At 39.8% G+C, this 17,461-nt stretch overlaps 1 protein-coding gene across 4 annotated transcripts in view; it reads right to left on the reverse strand.

Annotated features, from left to right (window-relative positions):
* Positions 1 to 6,972: 6,972 nt before the first annotated feature.
* Positions 6,973 to 17,461, reverse strand: part of LOC105007477 (pituitary adenylate cyclase-activating polypeptide type I receptor) — a 30,122-nt gene continuing 19,633 nt past the window's right edge. For 3 of the 4 annotated variants that reach the window (XM_020044350.3, XM_020044351.3, XM_020044349.3), the window contains 7 exons: positions 17,174 to 17,234; positions 16,670 to 16,739; positions 15,284 to 15,375; positions 14,195 to 14,278; positions 13,197 to 13,326; positions 9,051 to 9,092; positions 6,973 to 8,030 (listed from right to left, as the gene is read on the reverse strand). In XM_020044350.3, coding sequence (XP_019899909.1) covers positions 7,812 to 8,030; positions 9,051 to 9,092; positions 13,197 to 13,326; positions 14,195 to 14,278; positions 15,284 to 15,375; positions 16,670 to 16,739; positions 17,174 to 17,234 — 698 coding nt within the window. In that variant the 3' untranslated portion in view covers positions 6,973 to 7,811. The remainder of the gene's footprint in view (positions 8,031 to 9,050; positions 9,093 to 13,196; positions 13,327 to 14,194; positions 14,279 to 15,283; positions 15,376 to 16,669; positions 16,740 to 17,173; positions 17,235 to 17,461) is intronic. The other variant, XM_020044352.3, reaches the window with a different exon arrangement.

The following is a 17,461-nucleotide window of genomic DNA, read 5'->3' on the forward strand; positions in this document are numbered from 1 at the left end:
TGTGTAGCTACATATATTTTCTTTTTCACTGTAGTAAATTTTTTTTGCATGTAGCTTCATCTATTTTCTATTCCTGTGTAGCTACATCTACTTTCTATTCCTGAGTTGTTACATCTATTTTCTCTTCCTGTGTAGCTACATCTATTTTCTCTTCCTGTTTAGCTAGCTACATGTATTAACTGTATATATACTTTGAACTTAACCACTGTCACTATGACTAGATGTTAATAATTAAGAGCCCTGGAACACCTTTTTCCTTAAAATATCTTTCACAATTATGCATTTGTACATGTCCTGGAAAATATGGAAATAATCAGATTTCAATTGATCATGAATACATTATTAACAATTTCAGAAACTCATGAATGTTTTTATTCGACAGATAATTTAGTCACTCATATACACATTGTAATGTCCGTGTAACAACTGTTTTCAGACCAATCTATTTATTAACAATTACTTTATCTCTTCATCGGCAGTGATCTCTCACAAACACACACACACACACAATCTCTCACTCTATTTCTCTAACTCTTTCTAAACATACGCACAGTACACACAACCAAAGTCACCACAATAAGCCTGTATTTGTATAGATTAAAAAGAGATGTCACAATGTAGAAAAACTATATGTACTGATAAAAGAATGATTATGTACATAAGGTAACCGAGATGCAACAAACTAGCAGAGTATACTATAGAGAGGAACTGATCCAATAGCAGGCTGAGATACAGAGCTGATCAGCAAATAGCAGACTGAGATGCAGAGCTGCTCCACCAATAGCAGGCTGAGATACAGAGCTTTTGAACCAATAGCAAGCTGAGATACAGAGCTGCTAAAGCAATAATAGATCAGCCTAATAGAGATGATACATTCAATTTAATAAGTATAAATACTGTTAAATACAATTAACATTATCCACATACCAACAGGATCACATTCGTTGAAGGAGGCACTCTCTACACCTCGCAGATACCACTCATAATAGTCCCACACTCATAATAGTCCCACACTCACAGTAGTCGCAAACTCATATTAGTCCCACACTCATAATAGTCCCACACTCATAATAGTCCCACATTCATAGTAGTCCCACACTCATAATAGTCCCATGCTCATAATAGTCATACAGTCAGATTATTCACATTCATAATAGTCAAATGTGCAGAATAGTAACAAAAACAGACTAGGAGGACATATATGAGTCACAAAAGTTCATAATCCCAGAATAGTAATACTCTTAGTACTATCAGAATAGTCATACTCTTAATATACTCCTATGTTTGGTATACTAATAAAATCAGAATATTCATACACTCTTGATAGTCATTACATTTAGAATATTTATGTCTCACATTTAAAATGGTTATACTTCCAGAATAGTTACACATTGGCAATAGTCATAGTGTTTCACAAACAGCATCTTGACAAGCTGCCTTTCACACTGTATGCACAGCTCCCTTGCGTTGGGCAGAGAGATGATACACCTCCTATCACACATGGAATCACCTTGAAAGCATGGTGACAGTGGTGATTTACACAAGTATGCACACTTTCCACGCTAACAGCTTTGAGACATGGTCGTTTCACTCTGGCGTCACAGCTCAGAGAAAGCTGGTGACTAGAACATGGACAGCAGACAGGTTAAATTCACTTGTTAACACTTTAAAACACTATATAATTCTTCAGTATAACTACAGTTATAGAATGATTATAGGCAGTTATATACTTTACAAAAAGCTCTGGTTATAAACAGTTCTATACCTCATACTTAAGTTCACAGGTCACGTTATAAACAGCTCTATACCTTACACAAAGTTTGTCATCCATACCTGACTCCATACCTTAAACATTGCTCTTGTTATAGATAGTTACCCTTGCACAGCTGTCTTATCCTGCCAGCTCATATTCAAACGCTACATGGACATCAGTCAGATGGGTCTGTGATTCAAACCGTTTGGGATTGGGGCGTTTCTAATGGGCGCTGAGAAAAGATTGGATTGACCTTGAACTAATCAAATGAACAACGCAAATAACGTAGTACCAAAGTGCCACAATTCACAACAACACACCATACTGCACATCGAGCAACAGCAATTAAACAAGCAGATCAGTATTTATAGCTGATAAACATTAAAGGCACCTGAGCGAGTATAAATAAAATATTAGAAAAATCAAGAACAGCAAATTACAAAAATGTTAACAAAAGACTTATAGCATTAGGTTAACATTCCTGAACGTTCCTGAAAAAATCTATTTGCGTTAGTACTCATTACCTAGACCACATCCATAATTTCTGAAAGTCCACTGATTTGCCCGGTTAAACGCTCGCCAGCTCCAAACCTAAGCCTAGACATCAAAGCCAGACTGATATTGTGTATAAATATAAGCATGTGGGATCAGGCGGCTTGGCGAGGCTAACAGTTTCTTGCACTTTGTAGAAGTGCAACAAATGATAACAACTCTAACTATATAAATATTATATCTAACCCTAACCCAACACTAACAATATAACTATTATATCTAACCCCAACCCAACTCTAACAATATAACTATTATATCTAACCCCAACCCAACTCTAACAATATAACTATTATATCTAACCCCAACCCAACTCTAACAATATAACTATTATATCTAACCCTAACCCAACTCTAACAATATAACTATTATATTTAACCCCAACCAAACTCTAACAATATAACTATTATATCTAACCCTAACCCAACTTTAACAATATAACTATCATATCTAACCCCAACCCAACCCAACTCTAACAATATAACTATTATATCTAACCCTAACCCAACTCTAACAATATAACTATTATATTTAACCCCAACACAACTCTAAAAATATAACTATTATATCTAACCCCAACCAAACTCTAACAATATAACTATTATATCTAACCCTAACCCAACTCTAACAATATAACTATTATATCTAACCCCAACCCAACTCTAACAATATAACTATTATATCTAACCCCAACTCAACTCTAACAATATAACTATTATATCTAACCCCAACCAAACTCTAACAATATAACTATTATATCTAACCCCAACCCAACTCTAACAATATAACTACTATATCTAACCCCAACCCAACTCTAACAATATAACTATTATATCTAACCCCAACCCAACTCTAACAATATAACTATTATATCTAACCCTAACCCAACTCTAACAATATAACTATTATATCTAACCCCAACCCAACTCTAACAATATAACTATTATATCTAACCCCAACCCAACTCTAACAATATAACTATTATATCTAACCCCAACCCAACTCTAACAATAAAACTATTATATCTAACCCCAATTTCACAGTTTCAGACCCTCAATCTTCCTTCTGACCACTCTCATTCTGTTTCATTAATATACAGAATTACAGTTTCAGACCATCCTTACATCAGCTGAAATGAAATAATCGGTAAATAGTAAATACACAGATTCTTTGTTTTACATTTGTACACAGAGACAAAACATTTAATGAAGAAGTAATTATATACAGAATTTATAAAATTTAAATTCACCATTTTGTCTCTTTTTTTATTGATAACAGTTTAGAAGCAAACCTCATTATTTTAAAGGCCTTGTTACCTTTACCTTTCATTCTCTGCAGAACTAAATCAAGTGTAAATACATGGGAGCCTTGTGTCGTATTCGTGAATAACAGGCACTTTGGAATTGTAATCTAAAAACACAAAAAATTTAATAATGTTTAAACATCATGATATCTTTTGTCAAATCTGTTTCTAAAAAGAAAGGTTTGTTAGCTTTCTTTCTGTTAAACATGCATATACTTAAAAGAAAGTGGGTGATCCTGTTTGAACTCTACATGGAGGGTGATCCTGTTTGAACTCTACATGGAGGGTGATCCTGTTTGAACTCTTCATGGAGGGTGATCCTGTTTGAACTCTACATGGAGGGTGATCCTGTTTGAACTCTACATGGAGGAGCTCAGAGTAGAGCCGCTTCTCCTACACATCGAGAGGGGTCAGCTGAGGTGGCTTGGGCATCTGTTTCGGATACCTCCGGAACGCCTTCCTGGGAAAGTGTTCCGGTCCCGTCCCACCGGGAGGAGACCCCGGGGAAGACCTAGGACACGCTGGAGGGACTATGTCTCCCGGCTGGCCTGGGAATGCCTCGGTGTCCCCCCGGAAGAGCTGGAGGAAGTTTCTAGGGATAGGGAAGTCTGGGCATCTCTGCTTATACTGCTGCCCCTGTGACCCGGCCCCGGATAAGCGGAAGATGATGATGATTAGGACTGTAGTTATGGAACGGGGACATCTCTTTCAGGACTGTAGTGATGTCTCTATAGATATCTCTCTCAGGACTGTATTTATGGAACAGGGATATCTCTTTCAGGACTGTAGTTATGTCTCTATAGAAATCTCTCTCAGGACTGTAGGCATGGAATGGGGATATCTCTCTCAGGATATCTCTCTCAGAACTGTAGTTATGGAACAGGGATATCTCTTTCAGGACTGTTGTTATGGAACGGGGATATCTCTCTCAGGACTGTATTTATGGAACAGGGATATCTCTTTCAGGACTGTAGTTATGTCTCTATAGAAATCTCTCTCAGGACTGTAGGTATGGAATGGGGATATCTCTCTCAGGATATCTCTCTCAGAACTGTAGTTATGGAACAGGGATATCTCTTTCAGGACTGTTGTAATGGAACGGGGATATCTCTCTCAGGACTGTAGGTATGGAATGGGGATATCTCTCTCAGGACTGTAGTTATCGAACGGGGACATCTCTCTCAGGTCTGTAGTTATGTCTCTATAGACATCCCTCTCAGGACTGTAGTTATGGAACAGGGATATCTCTCTCAGGACTATAGTTATGGAACAGGGATATCTCTCTCAGGACTATAGTTATGTTATGGGAATATCTCTCGCAGGACTGTAGTTATGTTATGGGAATATCTCTCGCAGGACTGTAGTTATGTTATGGGTATATCTCTCTCAGAACTGTAGTTATGTCTCTTTAGATATATCTCTCAGGACTGTAGTTATGGAACGGTGATATCTTTCTCAGGACTGTAGTTATGGAATGGGGATATCTCTCTCAGGACTGTAGTTATGGAACAGGGATATCTCTCTCAGGACTGTAATTATGTCTCCAGATATCTCTCTCAGGACTGTAGTTATGTCTCTATTGATATCTCTATGAAAACTGTAATTATGTCTCTATAGACATCTCTCTCAAGACTGCAGTTTTGTCTCTATAGATATCTCTCTCAGGACTGTAGTTATGGAACAGAGATATCTCTTTCAGTAGTGTAGTTATGAAATGGGGATATCTCAGGACTGTAGTTATGGAACGGGGATATCTCTCTCAGGACTGTAGTTATGTCTCTAAAGACATCTCTCTCAAGACTGCAGTTTTGTCTCTATAGATATCTCTCTCAGGACTGTAGTTATGGAACAGAGATATCTCTTTCAGTAGTGTAGTTATGAAATGGGGATATCTCTCAGGACTGTAGTTATGGAACAGGGATATCTCTCTCAGGACTGGAGTTATGTCTCTAAAGATATCTCTCTCAAGACTGTAGTTAAGTCTTTATAGATATCTCTCTCAGGACTGTAGTTATGTCTCTAAAGATATCTCTCTCAGGACTGTAGTTAAGTCTTTAAAGATATCTCTCTCAGGACTGTAGTTATGGAAGGGGGATATCTCTCAGGACTGTAGTCATGTCTCTATAGATATCTCAGAACTGTAGTTATGGCTCTATAGATATATTTCTCAGAACTGTAGTTTTGAAACAGGGATTTCTCTCTCAGGACTGTATTTATGGAACAGGGATATCTCTCTCAGGACTGTAGTTATGGAATGGGGATATCTCTGACAGGACTGTAGTTATGGAACGGGGATATCTCTTTCAGGACTGTAGTAATGGAACGGGGATATCTCTCTCAGGACTGTATTTATGGAACAGGGATATCTTCTCCAGAGATATAATTTAAAGACTTTAGGCATTGACCAACTGGACTAGTAGACATACATTTGTACAACCCCATTTCCCAAACATTTGGGATGCAAGTTAATTTATATAGCACCTGGGCCATAAGATGCAAATTAAAACAGAATTCAATAATGTGCAAATCATTAATCCTTATATTTAATTCAATATATTAGAAAGACAACATATCAAATGTTGAAACAGATTTTTTTTTTTTGGAAGAATACATGTCCATTTTGAATTTTATGCCAGCAACACATTTAAAAAAAATGTGGGACAGGGGCATGTTTACCACTGTGTTGCATCACCTCTTCTTTTAACAACACTCTGAAAACATTTGGGAACTGAGGAGACCAATTTCTGTAGTTTTGAAAGTGAAATGTATTCCCATTCTACTTGATATAGGATTTTAACTGCTCAACAGTTTGGGGTCTCCTTTGTCATATTTTTTATTTCATGATCCGCCAAATGTTTTCAATGGGTGACAGGTCTGGACTGCAGGCAGGCCAATTTAGCACCCAGACTCTTCTACTATGGAGCCATGCTGTTGTAATACGTGCAGAATGTGGTTTGGCAATGTCTTGCTGAAATAAGCAAGGCCTTCCCTGAAAATTACATTGTCCGGATTAAATTTTTGCACCATTTGCCCGACCAGTTTTTCACAGAGTGGTGAACCCCTCCCCATTCTCACTTCTGGCAGACCCATCCTCTCTGGAATTACATTTTACTGTCCAATCATGTTACTGACCTGTTGCCAATTGACCTAATCAGTTGCGAGATGTTCCACCAAGTTCAGTTTTTTGTATTACATAACTCTTCCAGTGTTTTTTTGCCTCTGTCCCAGTTTGAATTTTTTTTATGTGTTGCTGGCATCGAATTCAAAGTGGACATATATTTTTCAAGAAACAATAAAATGTTGCAGTTTCAACATTTAATATGTTGTCTTTGTATTATTTTCGAATGAATATAGGGTTTAAATTATTTGCACTCTGATCATTGCATTCTGTTTTTATTTACAATTTACAAAGCGTACCAATTTTTTTGTAAATGGGGCTGTATTATCCCTGGTCAAATTGCTTTGCCATACAACATTGGAAAAGAGGTCACTCGCTAGCAGGCTATTTGGGCACATTTATAATTTTACTTCGAACCATTTAAATCTGTCTAAATACTGTGCTGATGAATGCATGAAACACCATAAGATGAGACAAGACGCTCTGTATGGCACTTTGAAAATGTCTGTACATGATTCAATATATACACGTTGTGGAACTACTGCAAAAGCCAAGATATGGCGTCACATTTTGCTAACTTCTTTTTACAAATTGTCATTGTTTGGTGAATACCAATTAATTCGCAATTGTTCATGTCAAAGTGTAAATTAATCTTGCACTGAATGAGAGAGAGCCTGGCTATCTACTGTGTTGCAAGCAGCATTGTTTTCATTATTGTGGAATATAAATTATCTCGAGAGGACACTCAAGAGATAATCTCAGCTAAACAGAAATGAGTTGCTAGGACAACCCCGGAATATGAGGAGGTCGTTTCCTGGTTCCCCGGATGGACAAAGGATCTTGTTTGGCTTAGGGTTGTTGGACGCTGGACTAATCTCCAGCAACTTAGTCTTTGGTAGATAGAGAGGGTGTGGTCAGGTTGCGGTCTACACCCATCACAAGGTCAAGTGAACAGGTTTAATATGGGCGGGGTCTTGGTTAGGATTCTCAGCCAATCGGTTAGGACAATATGGCGGGGTCTGTTAGAAGTTCTGAGCCTAACAAGTGGGCAGGTTGACTGTGGGTTTTCAATCAAAACTCTGAGACAATCAGGTGGGCAGGTTGAGAGTGGGTGGGGTCTCTGCAAGAGGGCTGACCATGCGTATCTGTGACGCAGAGCTGCTCTTAGAGCTGAGCATGGAAAGCTGTGTTCCTCCATTGGCTCCGCTGCTGGCCAGGGATGGGTGACGCTGCTGGTGCTTCAGATCAGCACTGAAATAACGGTTCACCCTCCAGCTGCGCCACTTCCTCTTCACCTCTGACTGAACCTGGAAAAACAGAAAATTCATTGGTAACAAATACACTAAATACGGTATTCATGGCTATATAGATATCTCTCTCAGAACTGTTATTACGGATCTGGAGATATCTAAATACCGTATTAATATCTCTATAGAAATCTCTGTCAGGACTGTAGTTATGGAACGGGGACATCTCTCTCAGGACTGTAGTTATGGAACAGGGATATCTCTCTCAGGACTGTAGTTATGGAACGGGGACATCTCTCTCAGGACTGTAGTTATGGAACGGGTATATCTCTCAGGACTGTAGTTATGGAACGGGGATATCTCTCTCAGGACTGTAGTTATGGAACGGGTATATCTCTCTCAGGACTGTAGTTATGGAACGGGTATATCTCTCAGGACTGTAGTTATGGAATGGGTATATCTCTCTCAGGACTGTAGTTATGGAACGGGGATATCTCTCTCAGGACTGTAGTTATGGAACGTGGATATCTCTCAGGACTGTAGTTATAGAACAGAGATATCTTCGCCAGTGATTACATTTAAAGACTTTAAGGGGCTGACCAGCTGAACTAGTATTACTAGTATTACTATTACTACTAATATAAATACCACTGCCAGTGCTGCTACTACTACTAATATAAATACCACTGCTTCTGCCAGTGCTACTACTACTAATAAAAATACCACTGCTTCTGCCAGTGCTATTACTACTAATATAAATACCACTGCCAGTGCTGCTACTACTAATATAAATACCACTGCTTCTGCCAGTGCTACTACTACTACTACTAATATAAATACCACTACCAGTGCTACTACTACTAATGATGATATCAGCACAGCTAAAACTACTACTACTACTACTACTAATATAAATACCACTACCAGTGCTACTACTACTAATGATGATATCAGCACAGCTAAAACTACTACTATTACTACTGCTATCAACACTTTGACTACCAATACAAATACTACCACCAACACAAGTAGTAATAACACTGTAGAGGAAACTTGGGAAAAGATGAAGAAGTCTTTTACCTCTCCATTGAGAAAACAGTAGAGCACAGCCACAACAAACCCCTGAAAAGGAAAAGAGAGGGGAGGAAGCAACACATCCCACAGAAAGTTTTACAGCTGCTAATATCACATCCCTCAGTAACGTTTTACAGCTGCTAATATCACATCCCACAGTAAGGTTTTACAGCTGCTAATATCACATCCCACAGTAACGTTTTACTACTGCTAATATCACATCCCACAGTAATGTTTTACTACTGCTAATATCATATCCCACAGTAATTTTCTACTACTGCTAATATCACATCCCACAGTAACGTTTTACAGCTGCTAATATCACATCCCACAGTAATGTTTTACAATTGCTAATATCACATCCCACAGTAACGTTTTACAGCTGCTAATATCACATCCCACAGTAACGTTTTACTACTGCTAATATCATATCCCACAGTAACGTTTTACTACTGCTAATATCATATCCCACAGTAATTTTCTACTACTGCTAATATCACATCCCACAGTAACGTTTTACAGCTGCTAATATCACATCCCACAGTAACGTTTTACAGCTGCTAATATCACATCCCACAGTAACGTTTTACTACTGCTAATATCATATCCCACAGTAATTTTCTACTACTGCTAATATCACATCCCACAGTAACGTTTTACTACTGCTAATATCACATCCCACAGTAATGTTCTACTACTGCTAATATCACATCCCACAAAAATGTTCTATATGGCACGGTGAGCAGCGGCGCCACCGTGCCATATATTCTCATGTTCCCATATCACACGAACACATCCCGGACTGTCACATGTCTCCAATCTTTCACACCAGGTCCCAATTTGTATCGTTTGTATGTGTTTAAATGTTTCCCCTCTGCTCCCCACATTGTGGATCATTGTTGCTGTTATGTCTGTTCGTATGCCGGTGAGTGTTGTTTGATGTACTGTTGGAATGTTAGTTGTTAAGTCGCGTTGTCGCGCACTTTATTTTCATTCAGTCCTTAGTATCGTTTTCCGTTTGTGTTCGGTTTGTTTGTTTGTTTTCATTAAAACCCACGAATGAGATAAATGCCTGCGCCTGGTTCCCTTGCCAACACTACAACACAACTACAACATTACAGAATTATCCACCAAAACCTGAATCAGCAGGCAGTCCCTCCAGGACTGAGGCCTCCCCAAGAAACTTTTAGGGGGGGGCTATGGGGGTGCCCAAGGAAGGTTGTGACGGCACCCCCTCTGCGTCCGGAGGCCTTCCCGGTGGTTGGGCGAAGTGAGGACTGGTGGGGCTCCAAGGACCCGCCGTACCGGTTCTCGCCGCCTGAAAAAGATTCCCCGGCCGGCTTGGCGAGGGCACCCCCTCTATGTCCGGAGGCCTTCCCGGTCTTTGGGCGGAGCGAGGACTGGTGGGGCTTCAAGGACCCGCCGTACTGGTTCTCGCCGCCAGAGGAAAAGTTCCCGGCCGGCTTGGCGAGGCCAACGCCTGGCCTACGACCGGCGCCCTCTCCTGTCCCGGCCGCCCCGGCGCCCTCTGCTGTCCCGGCCGCCCCGGCGCCCTCTGCTGTCCCGGCCGCCCCGGCGCCCTCTCCTGGCCCTCCGCCGGCTGCCGACCCTCCATCGGCTCTCCCGGCCTCTGGCACTCTGCCGGCTGCTTTTCGATTACTTTGGGAATGCTGAATCAGCAAATTTTTGATGGACAACATGGCCAATGCGTTGAGTCGCGGCTGTCCCATGGACCTCTTCAAGGTGTAAAAGTTACTCTCTAACTCAGATGTCGTCATAGGTTTTGTTATGATAATTTTCAACAGAGTGACAGTCTCAGCAAAAGCCTCCTCTAGGTTGTTCTCATGGATGGATCTTAACAGAGACAGTGCCGTCTTACCAGTCTGAAGCTCACTGTGGCGGTACAGAGTGGTCAGCTCAGACTTCAACTTTTCCTAGTTTCCTAGAGGCCATAGTTTCACCGCACAGTCAAGCTCAGATGTAGGTAATGACAGGACAAATTGTGGGAAGAGTGAGCGGTCTACCAGCTTGGCAGCGATCAGGTGGTCAGGTGAAAACCTCTGCTCCACCTGGGAGATGACTGTGTCGCATGCCTCCTTCCTCACCGTCGCTGTGTTGGTTACTTGTCGGCCTGGCTCGTCTGTTCCATCGTGAATGGTGGCAGCCCAGTCATCAGTTTGCTTCCGCATATTCTGGACATTCTCTTTGAAGCGGGTGAGCGCACTGCTAATCCCAGATGCATCAATGCTCCGTTTTTGCAGAGTGTTGTATAAAACATCAACTTCTGGCGTAAGGAAGAAGAAAATTCCAGCAGGTGCAGAAGGGCTCTGTCCCTGAGTTTTTTTGACAGGCCGTATGCCTCTCTTATGGTGGCCTCATCACATCCTGGTTTTGTGCATATGTCCTCCATACACAGGAGCAGCGCAGCGCGGTTTTCCCAAACTGCATTGACAGTTCTACTTTTAAAGTTCCATCGTACAGCGGGTGGCCTTGGAATGCGTCTGTGTGTTGCCTCAGCAAGTGCCGCAACATGTTTTGGAGCACCAGAGAAAAAGGTGGCAAAAGCAGTTAAATCTGAAAAAAAACACCTACAGGATGCTCATCCTTGCTGAACAAAGTTGCTGCAAGGTCAGGTTCAGCTGGTGAGCATAGCTGTGAACAAACTGGGCATGTGGGTATGTCTCTTTTATAAGTGGACTAGACATATGTATGGCAACACATGATGTCTCGTCCACTTGCTTGACTATCTCCTCCCTGTACACTTCATACATACAGTCTAACAGTTAATTTTGTACAGTGCTAGATGTCCCTTTGAAGATGGGCTGAGCGTCATAGTGCCTCTGAAGTCTTGAATCGCCCTCACACACAGTCTCAAAAATGCATCTGAATATTCCAGGATTCAGGGAGTCCACCGACTCGTCGTGCCCCCGCAGTGTGGTTTCACATTTTCCACACAGTTTAATACATGTTATGATCCGACTGAGAACGTACCTGTTTTCCTCCACCTGTTTGTTATGCTGCTCAATGGAGCGCCTGTATGCACTGTCAACTTGGGCTGTAACATTTACCCTTCCAAGTAAGCCCTATTTCACAGCATTGTCCAGATGACTCCCGCTGCTCTCATGTTTTGCAATCCTCTCAGAAAGATGTTTCAAATCTTTGAAAACCGTCTACGACCAAGTACCATCTCCACCAAATAGCCGACATGGAAAACAGAAGAGTGCCTTCTTTTGTATGCTAACCGTTAGCCACTTTTTCTTAAAAAAACACTCCACGTTAAACCTGCAGTTACTTTTACCAGCAGTTTGAGTGATTACAATATCCCATGGCTGATGGGCACCAAGTCGCACCAAGTCCAAATTAAGGGTTTCAAATTAGTGCTCGAGTATGAAATCCACTTTATTCATTTTCTCAAGTTATCTGGCGTTTGTGAAGCTAACAAGGTAGCTAAGACAAATCTACCCTCCTCACTCTTCTTGCAGACTAATGTTGGTGCCAGACAGACAGACAGCCAATCAACTCCGTCCATACAGGTAGGCCATGTGATTCTGCTTGATGTGCATCTCTGAAATGTGTGTTCATTGGTTATCATTGGCTGCTGACGTCATTTACTTTAAGCTAAGGTTTATAATCACAGTTTATTTCTTTCATTTGCGTTTTGAAAATCCATCACTGGTGGCCATAATAATCGCAGGTTATGTTCATGCGGGTAAATCATATTTCTATGTGGGTGTTCACAATTGCAAAGTGCATTTGCGTCCCAGGGTTTAATGCAACATTTTGTGGAGCAAATCATCAGACTACTGCAGGTTTAGTTTATGCGCGAAAAGCTATGGAAATCCTAATTTTATAACATTGATTGATCCCACAATAGGTGTTCAATTGGTTATAGGCTATTCCTGTTTGTTTTCCAGTGCCTCTTAATATGAAAGTAATCTAATCAGATTACCTTACTGAGTTTGAGTAATCAAAAAGTTACGTTACTGATGACAAATGTGGACAGGTAACTTGTAACTGTAACCCTAACCCTAATTTGTAACTACTACATTAATGACAAACACCACAGTAATGTTCTACAACAGTACTGACAAATCCCACTGTAATTCTGAAGGATCCCAGTTCTATCGTCAACTTCTCTCTAATGTGTGTTACCTGGAAAGATCCCAGTCCCAGCTCAAACACCAGTCTCTCTTTCTTGCTGACGTTTTCGGGTGAGAAGGCGAACACAGTGTAGTGGATCCCAAAGAGAGGGATCAGGAGCAGGGTGGATCTGGCAAGACGACTGACAATTACATAGAACAGTGTTATTACTTCAAGACAACCACACATCACATATTTCAACCTCAATGACACATACATGAAACAAAGAAAACTCGCAACATGAGAACCGCCAACACACCTGGTTTCTCAACACTGTCCCTGCGGATCATCAGATCTTTTACATATTTGTTTTAGTACCAATTCAGGGCTTGAGCAATGAAAAATCCTGTGGTCCCAGAGGACATGTTTGGAAGTCCTGAAGTACATAACATACAGGCAGACCTACACTGATGAGCCGAAACATGATGACCACTCACAGGTGAAGTGAATAACATGGATCATCTCCTAACAAGGTTCTGGGTAGATTAGATGGTGAGCCAACAATCAGTTGTCATAGTCAATGTGTTGGATGCAGGAGAAATGGACAGGAATAAAGACCTGAGTAACTTTGGCAGATCTAATGTCTATAGAACATACAAGCAGATCTAACATTTAAAGAACATACAGACAGATCTGAAGTTTAAAGAACATACAGGCAGATCTAACGTTTAAAGAACATACAGACATATCTAATGTTTAAAGAACATACAGACAGATCTAATGTTTAAAGAACATACAGACAGATCTAATGTTTAAAGAACATACAGACAGATCTAATATTTAAAGAACATATAGACAGATCTAATGTCTATGGACACAGGCAACAGGCAACAGTTCAGCACCTTTATCAGACTAAAGGGATATGATGAAACTCACAGACAAAAAGGTGACACAGTATCAGGTCATGGGGCAAATGAAACAGACACGCTCACAGAGAGACATTCACATATGCCCACACACACACACACACACACACAGACACACACACACACACACACACACACACTTACAGTGTGATGGCTGAGAGTTCTGTCATCCTGCAGGAATGTTGTACAGCCTGAGTCGGCTCACTGAAGCATTTCTGAGCACAGCTGCTACAGTGACAGACAACACAGAAAGTCACAGACAACACAGACAGTCACAGACAGAGACACAACATTTCAAACACACACACTCCCACGTACTCCCACACATACAGACATAAACACGCCTTCACTTCACAGCCAATCAGATGTCTCCTAAGACAGCTCACCCTTTGACAGACAGGCCTGAGAGAAACATAACAACCCCAATATAGTGACAAGACACTGAACAGGTAGATGATAATAGACTGGGTACTAAGAGGTGAATGATAACAGACGACGTACTAAGAGGTGAATGATAACAGACGATGTACTAAGAGGTGAATGGTAACAGACTAGGTACAAAGAGGTGAATGATAACAGATGATGTACTAAGAGGTGAATGATAACAGACTAGGTACAAAGAGGTGAATGGTAACAGATGATGTACTAAGAGGTGAATGATAACAGACTAGGTACAAAGAGGTGAATGATAACAGACAAGGTACTAAGAGGTGAATGATAACAGACTAGGTACAAAGAGGTGAATGGTAACAGATGATGTACTAAGAGGTGAATGATAACAGACTAGGTACAAAGAGGTGAATGATAACAGACAAGGTACTAAGAGGTGAATGATAACAGACGATGTACTAAGAGGTGAATGATAACAGACTAGGTACAAAGAGGTGAATGGTAACAGATGATGTACTAAGAGGTGAATGATAACAGACTAGGTACTAAGAGGTGAATGATAACAGACGATGTACTAAGAGGCGAATGATAACAGACAAGGTACTAAGAGGCGAATGATAACAGACGATGTACTAAGAGGTGAATGATAACAGACTAGGTACAAAGAGGTGAATGGTAACAGATGATGTACTAAGAGATGAATGATAACAGACGATGTACTAAGAGGTGAATGATAACAGACAAGGTACAAAGAGGTGAATGGTAACAGATGATGTACTAAGAGGTAGCTGATAAGAGGCTCGGTACTAAGCGGTAGATGATAAGCTAAACCCAGGTACTAACAGGTAGATACTGGACTCATTCCCTCCGATGTCAGGTGACTGAAGCTTCTGGACCAGAATCACTATGATTCCAACAAACAGGATAAAGTTTATCTAAAGAAACAAACAAGGATTAGAGAGATTACCATATTGTATTATTAATTAACAATTATTTGGTAATAAAGTGGAAATATAGTGATAATATATTAGTAATTTGCAGGAATTATAGTGATAACACTGTGGTAATTGTGGCAATATATTGATAATACTATGGGAAATCTGGTAATATAGTTATAATACAGTGGCAATTGTGGTAATAAATTGATAATATTGTGGGAAATCTGGTAATATATTGATAATACAGGGGTAATATAGTGATAATACAGTGGTGATTGTGATAATATATTGATAATACTGTGGTAAATCTGGTAATATAGTGATAATACAGTGGTAATATAGTGATATCCAGTGGTAAAATGGTGGGCATTATGGTTATATATAGCTATTATAATGATAATATAGTGGTACTATAGTAATAATACAGTGGTCATATACTGGTAATATGGTGGGCATTGTGGATTATATAGCTATCTTAGTGATAATACATTGGTAATATAGAGATAATACAGTGGTAATATGGGGGACATTGTGGTAATATATAGCTAATATAGTGATAATACAGTGGTAATATAGTGAGAATACAGTGGTACTATGGTGGGCATTGTGGTCATATATTGATAAAATAGTGATAATACAGTGGTCATATGGGGGACATTGTGGTAATATAGTGATAATACAGTGGTAATATGGTGGGCATTGTGGTAATATATAGCTAATATAGTGATAATACCGTGGTAATATAGTGAGAATACAGTGGTACTATGGTGGTAATATGGTGGAGATTTGGGTAATATATTGATAATATAGTGATAATACAGTGGTAATATGGTGGGCATTGTGGTAATATATAGCTAATATAGTGATAATACCGTGGTAATATAGTGAGAATACAGTGGTACTATGGTGGTAATATGGCGGAGATTTGGGTAATATATTGATAATATAGTGATAATACAGTGGTAATATGGTGGGCATTGTGGTAATATATAGCTAATATAGTGATAATACAGTGGTGATATGATGGCAATTGATTTAATATTGTGGTAATATGGTGGTAATATAGTGGTAATACTGTGGTAATACAGTCATAATATAGTTGTAAGATGGGGCAATATGGTGGTAATATAGTGGTATTTGAGTGGGAATACTGTCGTTTTTGTGGTAATATAGTGATAATGCAACAGCATAACTGCACTATACCCCCTAGATAGTGCCTTAGTCTTGTCCAGGGCCTATTCAAATGTCCTATCCAGGGAATCAATTGGGTCTGATTATCCTGTTTACATACCATGATGGAGACGACCGTTGGTCCCTTGAGCACCCACCAGAGGGCAGTGTTGTCATTCAGATCCCAGCACCTACAAACAGACAGGCTCACTACTGGTGCACTGATTCCAAGGTGCACACTACCTTTGGTTTAGTTCCTGTCTTAAGTGACCTGGTATAACTTTCACCTATAAATAAAAAAATGAATTAATAAATACATTATGCCGCTCCCAAGGGACCGGGTATAATTTTAACCTCTAAATTTACTATTCTGGGTTTACGTTTTTTGGTATAACCACCTATGTATAAATATATTACACTGCTTTTAAGAAGCTTAGTATAATGTTACAATAATAAAAATGTAAAATGATGCTGCTCCCAAGTGAATTTGTATAACCTTGAATTGGTACAAACTTACTGTTCTCATGAAATAATGAGTTACATGTTTGTTCTGTAATGTTTAGAGAAATGAACTGACAGGTGTCATATGGTTTTGTAGATGTTTATTTACATGGGTTGGACTTACCCTGCATCGTCAAACTGAAGCCTCAGAGCGGCCCAGACAGTCACACAGACTGTAGGAGTTCCTGTACAAACAAACTCAATATATTATAACTATTGTCTATTAATATTATTGTCATTAGTGTTAGTAGTTGTAGTATTAATGAGAGTATTAGCAGTTATCGTGTCTGAGATTTCAAAAGCATTGTTGTAGACTTGGAACACAGTGTTTTATTTTATTTAAAAAGGTTATTTAATCAATAAAAACCTTAAAATACTGGTGAAAAATTATTTGGGATACGACAGTTTAACA

This window comes from Esox lucius, chromosome 3, assembly GCF_011004845.1.
Source record: "Esox lucius isolate fEsoLuc1 chromosome 3, fEsoLuc1.pri, whole genome shotgun sequence".
Taxonomy (NCBI): domain Eukaryota; kingdom Metazoa; phylum Chordata; class Actinopteri; order Esociformes; family Esocidae; genus Esox; species Esox lucius.